Source organism: Mastomys coucha, unplaced genomic scaffold (genome assembly GCF_008632895.1).
Source record: "Mastomys coucha isolate ucsf_1 unplaced genomic scaffold, UCSF_Mcou_1 pScaffold4, whole genome shotgun sequence".
In the NCBI taxonomy this organism is placed as follows: Eukaryota; Metazoa; Chordata; class Mammalia; order Rodentia; family Muridae; genus Mastomys; species Mastomys coucha.
Window position 1 is genome coordinate 10,991,626 of NW_022196910.1, and position 12,123 is coordinate 11,003,748.

Sequence of the window (12,123 nt, forward strand, 5' to 3'; positions counted from 1 at the left end):
CCACAGAAAGGTGAAGGAGAGAACGAATTCCACAGAACGTGGCTGACTGCCACACGTGCTATATAGTATGCACACGTCCACATGCACACATTTTTAAAGATGCATAGCCTCCTTAGCAGAATATGCACATCATTGATACTGCTACTAAAGGAGGATATTTTTCTATCAAAATTCTTGTTTTAATAGATGATATCATAGAAATAAGGCTTAATTTTTCTCTTCTAAGACTCACATTTTCTGCCTAGCAAAGACCACAGGATGAATAGCACTTCTTTCATACAGCCCTTTTTCAGAAAAGTTATTTTCTAACAGTTTGTTCACATTTCTGTCACTGAATATTTGTTATGCTTTGTCAATTTACACTGTTATTTGTAATATGTCCTATCTGCCTGGTCCTTTGTGCTCATCTGTGAACTCTGAGAAATTGTGCCTGTGCTCACGGTATGCACAGGCATACAATGATCTTGGGTTACTCTTCATCTTTTATTCCATCACGTGGCCACAGAGACCTAAGACCTAAGACCAGGAACAAAAACAAGTCACTGCATTAGTAGAAACTTAACAAACGCATGCTGAATGACGATAAGCATCCCCAGCACAAACCTATGAACATGAGCTCAGTTAGCCAGCACTTAGTCCTATTCAGTGCACACTGCCACCACTTTATCTGAATATTATAGTATATAAACCTTGTGCCTTTTTGTTTTGACCAGTTGCAATTATCTCTGTAATACTAAATGCTAACGAGGGAAATGATGGAAATAAAAGGAATGCTGGAAAGGGCACATTTTACTGAGTACCTATGACAACCCCTCACTGTATCTGACATTTTATATTAAAGAACTAATCACAGTAAAGGAAGATGGACTACCACAATGCTCTTGTGACTGAAGTACCCAGTGAGACATCATGACTTAGTTAGGGCTTTAATGCTATGAACACACACCATGACCAAGGCAACTCTTTTTTTTTTTCCTTGCCTCGAGTTTATTTGTAAAAACAGCATAGGACACTGGTCATCTGCAAACTGTGTAAGTAGGTTGTGTCACAGCAGTCCATCTATCTTCACACTGGCAGGAGCCTTTTCTATGGGGCCTTCACAGGGGCCTGGGCACCTTTGGGAGCCTGGGATGAAGCTGAAGCCTGGGCCTTAGCTGGAGCTTTGGCCCCTGTCTTTGTTTGAACCTTGGGCTTTGGTTGGCAGAGCCTTTGACCCTTAGCGATTAGCTTCGAATCTTCTTCCCAAGCTTGGGGTAAGTGATGAATGCCAGACAGCTGAGTTTGCTGGGACCCTTTGGCATCTTGGGCTTGACGGCCTGAGGCTTCACCAGAGCCTTGATGGCCTCTGCCGAGCAATCACTGCCTTTGCGTTGTTGGCCTGCATCTTCTTTAGGCCTTTCTTGTTGTGTTTTTTGGCAAAGCGCATGTTCCTCAGGAACTTGGGGTCAACCTCCTTTAGAGATTTGTATCTTTGTGACCGTGGTTTCTTGATGCCATTTCTGTGCCATTTGCGGGACTAGTTGTGTGTGGTGTGGTTCTTGGACTTGGCCATGTCAACATGGTAACCCACGGCTCCCCGCAGTGCCTGGGACCGGAAGAGAAAGAGCCCAAGGCAACTCTTATAAGGACAGCATTTAATTGGGGCTGGCTCAGAGGTTCAGTCCATTATCATCATCAAGACAGGAGCATGGCTGCTTCCAGGCAGGCATGGCGCAGGAGGAGCTGAGAGTTCTACATCTTTACCTGAAGGCCGCTAAGAGAAGACTAGCTCCCACGTGGTTAGGAGGAAGGTCTCATTGCCCACCCCAACAGTGACACATTTCCTCCAACAAGGTCACACCTCCTAATAGTGCCACTCCTTGAGCCAAGCATATTCAAACCACTACACCTCATAAGGTATTTGGGTTGAACTCACCTGAGGTATGTAGCCTGACTCGAGCATAAGGAGATGGACCAGCACTATCAAGGCATCACTGATGTTGGAGCAGCTGGCTGACTGATACAGGGTCTCTAGAGAATGTGGTACCTGCCCATCCTCTGTTTCATTGCAGAGCATTGGTTCCAATGGATGGAAACCAGAAACCTCTTCCATACCCATGGCATCCTGAAATGACTCAGCTTCAATATTTTGACTAGGCCCTTCCTAAAAAGGATGACAATAATAGATTCATTAATTTTACATAGGACATTTTATACCCTAAACTGAGCAGAGATTAGTGTTCAAAACAAAAGCCAGTATGAGGTTCAGAAATAGGAAGCTCTTATACATAAATGAGACTGCAACCTACACCTCTGTCCTGAGTCCCACAACTCCAGGCTAAAAACATGGAGCTCATTGGTGAGCACATAAATGTGTTGTGTGCATAGCTCCAACCACTACCATGCCCGGATATCTCTAAAGCTGTGCTTCCTGTGCCACTAGTACTTCCTATCCCCATTATGTGTCTCCTGACTTCCAGGAACAGCACCTCCTTAGATTGCCTGTCTCCCCTTCTTGTCTCATATACACCATGTACTCCTGTCAGTTACCCAGAAATTAAGGATCCAATCACATCTTATGTCCCAATTTAAAACTCAGGATTTCCTCAAAACAGGCAGCACTGTTTCCCACCATTGTACCTTAAGACTATGTCCCTGAATGTTCTTAGAGAAAAAGTTGGTACAGAGTCAAGCAGAGAAATCTTACATGCTATGTCTGCCTAATCTAACCCTCTACATCCACAGGATCTGGTAGTAGCCTTATAAAATCTCTGAGAGTTCTAAAAATAGTAGTCATGTGTTCATTTAACCAAAATACATTTGCCTTCTTCCTTACACTTAGCGCCATCATTACACTTACTATAAATCCATAAAACAAGTTCCTCAGAGACAGAGAGTAGAGTGCAGGCCTAGAAAATTAAGACCAGAAAATATAGGCATATAAGGCCTGTCCATCATCATCCCATTCCCTGACTTGTCATCTGTTCACTTTCTACTAGCCCTTTCCTGCCACTGCAGAATTCCCACTTCTTCAACAGACCCAAGGGATGCCACCCACAGCCTTTATATTGTACCTTATTACACTGTATTGCTACTTTTTCAACTCACGCATCTGCATCTTTCTATGACTGCAAGTTTGTGTAAAGTACAAGACTACACAAGTTGTCCATTTTGTAAAATGAACACAGTACCTGCCACATGGCACACATTCAGGAAAGGCTTGTAAGCAATTGCTGAAAGATGACATACTACAACTTCCTGTTTTTGTTTACCAGGTACTCTCATATAACAAGCAGAGAAGAGGATAATGCCTTTTTATAGATAGTATAATTTTTAACTCAAATACATAAGTAAATAAATAAATGACTAGTCAAGATAATCAGTTTATACAACTTTGAAAGGAACCAGGTCCTCAGATTCACCATTAAGGCTTTTTGATGTAAAAAAATGCTTTAGTAAACCTAACTTGCTACATTGATTTTATTCAGAAAGCTTGTTTCTTAGTTTGTGCTCAACTCTTAATACAAAGTACTTATTTTTTTCCTTTTAGTATTGTATTTCCAAAAGAATCAGAGCAGGAGAATTTAAAGTTATATAGTATAAGACAAGGTTGAAGGACTAGTATAGAGCCACAGCTGAGGTAAAGCCTAATGGCTATAGAAAGGTCATACTTGTTAATCCAACTCTAGGCAGGCACAGTGACACACACCTATAACTCTTGTACTGGGGAAGCTGAGGCTGAAGAATTTTAGAGTTCAAGGTTAGTCTGAGCTATATGACAAGATCCTGTTTCAAAAAAGAAAAAAGGAAGGAAGAAAGGAAGAAAGGAAGGAAGAAAGATAGATAGATACATAGATAGCTAGATAATTAAAATTTAAAAGACTACCTAAAAGATGCTACGGCACAGCATAGTATAGCTGTTCCCTGGGAGGCTCTGACAGAGCCTGACCAATACAGATGCAGATGCAGATGCAAGCAGTCAACCAGCTGACTGAGCACAGGGACCTCAATGGAGAAGTTAGGGCAAGGACTGAAGGAGCTGAAGGGGTTTGCAATCCCATGGGAAGAACAACAATATCAACCAACAAGACTCCCCAAAGCTCCCAGGGACTAAACCACCAACCAAAGAGTACACATAGAGGGACCCATAGCTCCACCTGCATATGTAACAGAGGATGGCCTTATGGGACATCACCAGAGGAGGCGAGCTGGTCCTGTGGAGGCTTGATAACCCAGGATAGATAGGGGAATGCTAGGGCCCTGAGGCAGGACTAGGTGGGCAGGTGAGGGAGCACCCTCATAGAAGCGGGGGAGGGGATGGGGGTTTGTGGAGGGGAAACTGGGAAGGGGGATAACATTTGAAATATCAATAAATAAAATAACAAATAAAAAATTTAAAAAATAAAAGATGCTACTGTTCAAAACATTTCTATGATTTTCTTTGAACAAATCACCATATTAAAAAGCAATATATCAAGTCTAAATTATGAAAATAATCTCTTCACTTTTCCCCATTATCCCTACTTTTGCCATTTATTATTTAGCCAGTAGCAGGGGACAAAACGGGTAATTTTTAAAAAAGCATTACCTTAAGCTGCTAACTACATACCCACTGTAGGCTTATCAAACCATATTCCTAAGTCCAAGAAGCACTGGTACCCTCTAATATGAGTGTTTATCATCTTCCATGTGTGAGAACAGAAAAAAGCTGGACATCACTTACTTCTATGTAGTCTTGCCACAGGCCACTTACAAAAAAACAAAAACAATTGTCTAAAGTGCATTCCAGCTCCTATCGGGTCTGACACAGGTAATCCCTTGCTGTCAGTAACAGTAACTCCCAAGAGCAATGAAGTAAAACTAACTCATGTTTAGTTACAAAATAAAATTCCTCTCCTCTGGTTTTGAGTCTTGCCCATCTATTTATCTTCCTTTTCCACAGTTCCCTTCTATACTGAACTAGCAGATCATAAAGATTCAAGGACTCCAATTATTGTTTATGACATCAAGCTCAGTCACCCCACCAAGGTTTCATAGTCACCCCATAAAAACCTTACAAGACAAACGGTATGCTCTTAGAACTGGAATCACGGGCTGGAGAGATGGCTCAGCGGTTAAGAGCACTGACTGCAAAGTCCTCAGTTCAAACCCCAGCAACCACATGGTGGCTCACAATCATCTATAATGAGATCTGACGGCCTCTGACAGCTATAGTGTGCTTAGATATACTAATAAATCTTTTTTAAAAAAAGAACTGGAATCAGTAACTTTGAGGCACTAGTAACTTTTCAAAATTTTCCAAAGAAAAGTTAACAAGGTATTTCACACACTGTAGAACTCCATCTAACTAGAGGATTTTTAGCACACTCCTAATTAAAGAATGGGCTCTTCTCTCTAGGTTTATCTCTGAAAGAGCCTGTCAGTAAAACAAACTCACAAGTATACGAGTAAAGTTTAAGTATGTAGTCGCATACCCTATTCATCTCATACATTGCCCTATGAAGCAAAAACACACAAGATACAAGAATGATTTGAAAGACAAATTAAAATTATTTTTATGTGGAAATTATTTTAACAATTTATGAATCTATTAAGTATTTTAATAGCCACCTATTCAGAATATCTGCCTATTCTTATGTCATAGATCAATGTTTAAGGCTTGCAAAAGAAATTAAATTGGGATAACAAGAATATATTCATAAAGACAGTTAAGAATGGTATATGTTATCAGTATTGTTTCATTTGAGGCCAGCCTGGTCTACAAAGCAAGTTCCAGGATAGTCAGGGCTGTTATACAAAGAAACCTTCTCTCAAAAAGCCTAAAACAAATAAAATAATCATTTCACACAAAGTGTAAAACAAATAATTAGGGGCTGGACAGTTAGCTCACTGGTAAGAGTACTGGTTGTTCCTGTAAACAATTCCCAGTCCTGAGTTCAATTCCCAGCAACTACCTGGTGGCTCACAATCATTTATAATAGGATCTGATGGCCTAGTTTGACATGCAGACATACAGGAATACAGAACACTATGTACATAAAAAAATAAATCTTAATAATAATGATGATAATGGGGAATTTACAAAGTAACAAAGATCACCAATAAATACTTAGATTGCTGAACTACAATTAGCAAGGAGACCCTGGAATACCAACAAAAGTACAAACAGGAAAAGCAGAGCCAGCAAGGGCACCAGGCACATCATCACTGATGACAAGGTCAGCAGGTTGTACACTTGTGTGAGTGTGAAAAATGGAAGAATGGGAACAATCAGGAATCTGTACTAACTAGAGACAATCACTGACAGGAAAAGAACAGAAAGTGACCCTGGAGAGGTAGGGTGGGACAACTTTCTGAAAGTTGTTTCAGAAAGACTGGGTACAGGATAATACAGGATTTTCTCTTCTGTGAAATAACACAAAAGATAAGCCTCTTAGACACAGAGCTAGTACAGAGCAAAGGAACGCCATAATGAAGACGCAGAAAGCAGACAGCCTGAAAAATAGACTGAAGAACAGACTGGCAGCTGTGGTACAAGTCACTAGGCACAGAAGACTAGTGGTCCCTCTGAAAGGCAGAACAGGGGGTCCTATGTGGGGAGCCATGCAAGTTAGAGTGCCAGCATATCATTAGTGCAGGCACTGAGCAGTTAGACAGAAAATGTTCAAGCAGGGCAGTGGTGGGCACACCTTCAATCCCAGTACTTGGGAGGCTGAGGCAGGCTGATCTCTGGGTTTTAGGCCAGCCTGGTCTACAGAGTGAGCAGCAGAGAGGATATAGCCAGTACTACAAAGAGAAACCCTGTCTCTATAAACCAATCCAAACCAAACCAAAAATGTTCATTAAAGGGCACAGTCTATTGATGCTAATCATGCTGACTGGTGTAGAATTCCTCGGAAGTGTCAATATACCTTGTCAATTACTCTATCCCACCTCTTCATCTTTAATACCCACCATGCTGACATCAGTCCAGGCATCAAACTGGGTGGCCTGTCCTTGGGATGAATCACTCCCTTGTTCATCTGGGATGTTAGCCTGACTTGAGGTGGCAGCCAAAGAAGGTTGGTCATTATCCTGGAGTGAGGAATGCTCTGAATCTGTAGATGAAGGTAAGTTAGGTGCCGGCATGTCATCTTCAAGAACCAAACATATCAAGTCCCCAGAAACAATCCCATATGAAGCCAAGGTCTCTTCATCTCCAGTGAGGGCATCCTTGTTGTTCAATGTAATTGCAAATCGGGTATCAGAACTGCCAAGAAAGATGGATGAGCATAGTAAGAGCTACCTACCAATATTCCAAATAATTCATTTGGAATACATTAAAGTACATGCTATGTACCCAAAAGCATTATATAGTATAAAAAAAGGAAGAAAGAAAGCTGGAGACAAAATTACTTGTTCTTCTCATCAAATGCCTGGGTCATAGACTCTAACTAAAATTTTAATAGCAGGGAGGTACACTTATCATTAACCCACATTTTCATCAGTTCTAAAGCATACACTTTTCAGTATTTCAACATCTCTGAACTTGAGGAGCTTAACACATCAGTTTAATCCACAGCTTTACTTCCAGCTTTCCATGGGTGCTGGGACTTCAAACTCTAGTGTCAGGCTTGTGCATCAAACGCTTTAGCCAACCCCCAAACTGATTCGTTTTTCTTATACACATCTGTTTTTCTCTTACCAATTAAAGAGACATTACTGGAGTTAAAATATTCCTACTCTTCAGAAAATAAGCTGCTCTGCTGCTTGCAAAATGTTCTGATCAACAAAAAGCTGGAAATCTGCCAGCTGCCGGTGAAACACCATGTCAACTTTGGCAGAAAAGGGGGAACTCCCCAAGCAAACAATTCCTTCTGCAGACAAGATAAGGAACAGTCTGTTTAACAGAGATGCCAGTTTCCCTCCCACTGTTCTGAAGTGTTTCCCAAGGTCCTATTTTCTGTAATTTCGGGGATTGGGGGATTTCACCAAAAACAATACAATTCTAGAAGCTTCAAACTTCAAAAAAAAATGTATTTTATACCAATATTTGATCTGCTTACTAGATAATACTCTTTAAGAATAACAAATGTGTCACATGAACACATTTTAAAGCTTCCCTTCTGCTCCCCAAATGAACAAAATTTCAGAGGAATGAGCTTACTCTCACAAGCTGAGGCTTAAATTCCATCCAACTAACCAACTTCAACTGTGAAAACAGCATGCAAGGGAAACTAACCAGAGCGCTTGGGTTTCAAACCCTTCCCAAACTGCCCTGCTTAACTGAAAAGTAAGACACTTTGTAAATACCTTAAAAACTGAATTCTCCAAGTGTGAGGAGAGATAACTGTTATCAACATAGAAAACACTCAGTTTTACACCAATAAGTAACACGTGGGTAGGTCATCATTATATCATTATATGGAATATAATATACATAACATAAATATGGCAATACATTGTTTAATTCTTTTAATATTAAAAAGGTTCTTTTTTTTAATGTTTTGGCTAACATTATTATTTTATTAGACAGAGTCTCACTATGTAACACTGGCTGGTCTGGAACTTGCTATGTAGACCAGACTGACCTTGAACATCTGCCTCTTCCTCCTGAGCACTAGAATAAAGGTGTAGTTCAGGCTCCCTTAATGGAGGGATGGGGATGGGGAGTGTGTCAGGGGGGGAGAGAAATCCATTCATCCATTCGAGATCTCACTTTGCTTAATTCCCTACAAATAAAGTGAAAAGGCTTATTTAAAATGCCAATTAACAGGAAGGGTTTTTCTTTTGAAATTTTTCCCTTTAGAAGCCCCAGAGCCCATCTTTTTTAAAACAATTTTTCTTCACTAGTTCAAATTTCCAGCTCAGCACTTGAAGTGGGTCATCCATATAGCTGTCTCTCTACATCCTGAAACTATCTTCTGCAGAAACACGGAAGCTTCATCTGCAGCCCCATAAATCAGTAATAGAACCTAATCCTTTTTCAACTTGCCATGAAACTGCAAGCTCTCTGGGGCCATGCCTCTATTTTAGAGAAAAAGCAACATTCTCACCCAGAGATTGCCCACTGATCTGAAGCAGGCGTCCTTCCTAAAAACTTTACAGTGAGAAAGTGAGAAAGTTACAGTTAGGTGCAGTCGGGCACTTGTCTTTAAAGTTACTGTAGCCTTAGGCCGTGGCACCAATTACAGAGACCTAGGGTGTCAAGACACTTGTCACTTCAGGCACGATGCTTTCTCGATTTAACTCCTGAAATATCCCAACCGCTGAGGTTAACTAACGGAGAGTTTACACCGGAGACTTAACCCAAGCCAAGCTTCCCGAGTTTCCTTCCCGCCCTCGGGGCCGCGGGGACCGCCAACCCCGGAAGTGACTACTCACCGGGGAGGACAGCGGCACCCGGGGGAGGCTGGGCCATGATCTCCCGAAGTCGGACCCCGGCGAGCACCTAGCTGCCGAGCGTTACAGTCCCAGGCGTCTAGCGCAGCTACGCCTAGGAGGCCCGGGCCTCACGTGACCGCCCGACGCGCGCCATCCCCGAGCCCCACGACTGTGACGCCTCTCACCTGAACCCCAACGTGGGCAGCAAGACCTGGCAGAGGTGCGTGCGCAGCTGCCCGAGCGTCGGCTCCGACTCCGGCACCTCGAGCGGCTGGGTCCGCTTCTGAAGCCGCACGCGCAGCTTCATGGCCTCGGTCAGCCCGGGGAGAAACCGAAAGCAAGTAGCCCCGGGCCTGCGCTCCGGAGGAATCCCAGCGCCCGCCGCTCTCTCGACTACGCCCCCTAGAGCCTTCCGCTCGAGCGGAGTGACGAGCGCCTGCGCTTCCCTATCGGAGTCTCGGCGCGCGACAGCGCCACCTGGGGGCGAGGTGCGCACGGCGCAGGCGCTGAGTTTGCCTCGGCGCACTTGAGCCTCCCTGCGCGCTCTAACCCGTGCGCTTCCGCTGGGGTGAGCGAGTTTGTTTCTTCCATCCCAGCTAGCTGGATCTTTAGCTCTGGGAGGAATGCTGCCGCCAACAGTGAAGAGACATGACAGAGGGCCCTAACCTGATGGCACTGGTTTTTCCTGCCCAGAAATGAACTGCTCCATCCTTGTCATTAGAGTGCTCAGACCTGCCTGAGAAATAATTTACGCTGGTCCCCCGTGATGACTAAAGAGAGTTAATGTGGAGCCACGGATCTCATAAGGGCTGTTGAATGCATGGGAGATACTAGAGGCCTGCAAGTGAAATAAGAATGGGATAATGGCTGTGACGTATTAACAGCTGCCTTTGCTTCTTTAAAACTCACTATCGCTATGGGAGAGGGATGAAATGATCTTTTAATTGCTGTATAGCGGGAAGGTAAGAAACAACTGAGGAAAGTAAAATAATTTTCCTGCCCGACTGTGGGTTTCGTGGGAAGTTGTAATATACACCTTTCTGATGTCCAATTTAAAACCCCACCTTAATCCTTAATCCCCCTTCCCTATGGAATGTCGTTTTGGCTCTAAAGCTGCCTTCCTTCTGCTAGCAGTAAGAATAAACTCATTTAATATAAACTTGAATCGATGGGAATTGCCCTGTAACAGGGAGGACAATACTCCACTTAAACAGTATATACTACCAAATAAAAACACCAGTGCAAAAATAAATAAATTTGAATTGAGCCTAAGTCTTTGGTTTCTCCCAATGGATTTGAAGGCCACAACAGTCTAGCTCCCCACTTCCCAGGGTAAATCCTGATAAGCCAGCCTGCCTTCATCTCAGGCTTTAATGTGATCTTACAGTAAAGACAAACTAGGTTCTTTCCTGTTTATGATTGCATTTCTATTCCTCAAAGATTGGGCTATGTCCTACCCATAATCTTAACTACAAACGGCTCTGTACTGCCCCATGCTTTATTACAAAAGGTTAGTATGACCCCCTGTTGTTATGGTGACCCTGTTGAAACCACTTTGCAACCATGTCTTTGTTTCAAGAGGTTGTTTTGACCAGCTTGGTATGTTTATGTTTTGCTTCCATAATCCATGCCTATTTGCCTGCCAAATCCTCATCTGGAAGCCCCCTACCCCTGAACTATTAAAACCTTATCTTACCTATGTCTAGCCCATGTACATAAACCAAGAGAAGCTTGCGTTAATTAATTTGGCCATGATGATTTGGGTTTGATGGTCATTCTCCTCAAATCTGTGGGACTGATCATTTTTTCTGTGGGATTAACAACATTTGCCACCTTTCTTCCTTGGTGCTGCTCTTAGAAACTTGAAGTTGAAGCCAACTCCTTTAGGTCCTTCAGGTTACTGCAAATTTTAAAGCAACTTTTAGTTGTTGCACCATGTATTAGTAATCTTTTGCTGCATATCAATTGTCCCCCAAAGCTTACTAGCCTACATGAATAAACATTTGTTGCCCCATGCCCCATAGATTCTGCAGATTGGGAACTTGGATGTTGGGTGGTTAGGTAGTTTTCTAACCTATGGGTAAAAAGGATCTACTGCCTCAGGATCTACCACCAGAGCAGCCTGAAGAATTGAATACACATATCATCAACCTATTGGCCACAGTTTTTCGCAGATTTTTTTTTCCAGAGATCTGCTTGAACATCCACATAACATGATAGTTGGATTCCCTGAGAGTAAGCAACCCAAGCATAACCAAGACAGAAACTGAGAAGTCTTTTACGACATAGCCTCTTTTTTTAAAAAAGATTTATTTTATTTATTTTATGTGTATGAGTACACTGTAGCTGTACAGATGACCGTGAGCCATCATGTGTGTGGCTGCTGGGAATTGAACTCAGGACCTCTGCCAGCCCCGCTCACTCTGGCCCTGCTCGCTCCGGTGTAATTCGCTGTAGCTGTCTTCAGACACACCAGAAGAGGGCGTCCGATTTCATTACGGATAGTTGTGAGCCACCATGTGGTTGCTGGGATTTGAACTCAGGACCTTCGGAAGAGCAGTCAGTGCTCTTACCCGCTGAGCCATCTCTCCAGCCCCACGACATAGCCTCTTAAGTTACATTTTTACTTCTCTTTTTTTTTTTTTTTTTTTTGCTACAAGCCAATATTTTAGTATAAGAATACCAAACCAAAAGCATGAATACTGACAGATCAGATCACCATTGGTTTGAGACTGGTTGTAATAGAAAACTGATTTTTACGAAAGAGTTTGAGGCACATTC

General features: G+C 42.6%; 1 protein-coding gene across 6 annotated transcripts in view; it reads right to left on the reverse strand.

Annotated features, from left to right (window-relative positions):
- Fbxo7 (F-box protein 7) overlaps positions 1-9,781 on the reverse strand; it is a 28,235-nt gene extending 18,454 nt beyond the window's left edge. The window contains exons 1-4 of one of the 6 annotated variants that reach the window (XM_031348906.1): positions 9,343-9,521; positions 8,550-8,690; positions 6,934-7,076; positions 1,916-2,143 (exon numbers count right to left, since the gene is read on the reverse strand). In XM_031348906.1, coding sequence (XP_031204766.1) covers positions 1,916-2,143; positions 6,934-7,076; positions 8,550-8,661 — 483 coding nt within the window. In that variant the 5' untranslated portion in view covers positions 8,662-8,690; positions 9,343-9,521. The other 5 variants (XM_031348905.1, XM_031348904.1, XM_031348907.1 and 2 more) reach the window with 5 other exon arrangements.
- Positions 9,782-12,123: the final 2,342 nt, after the last annotated feature.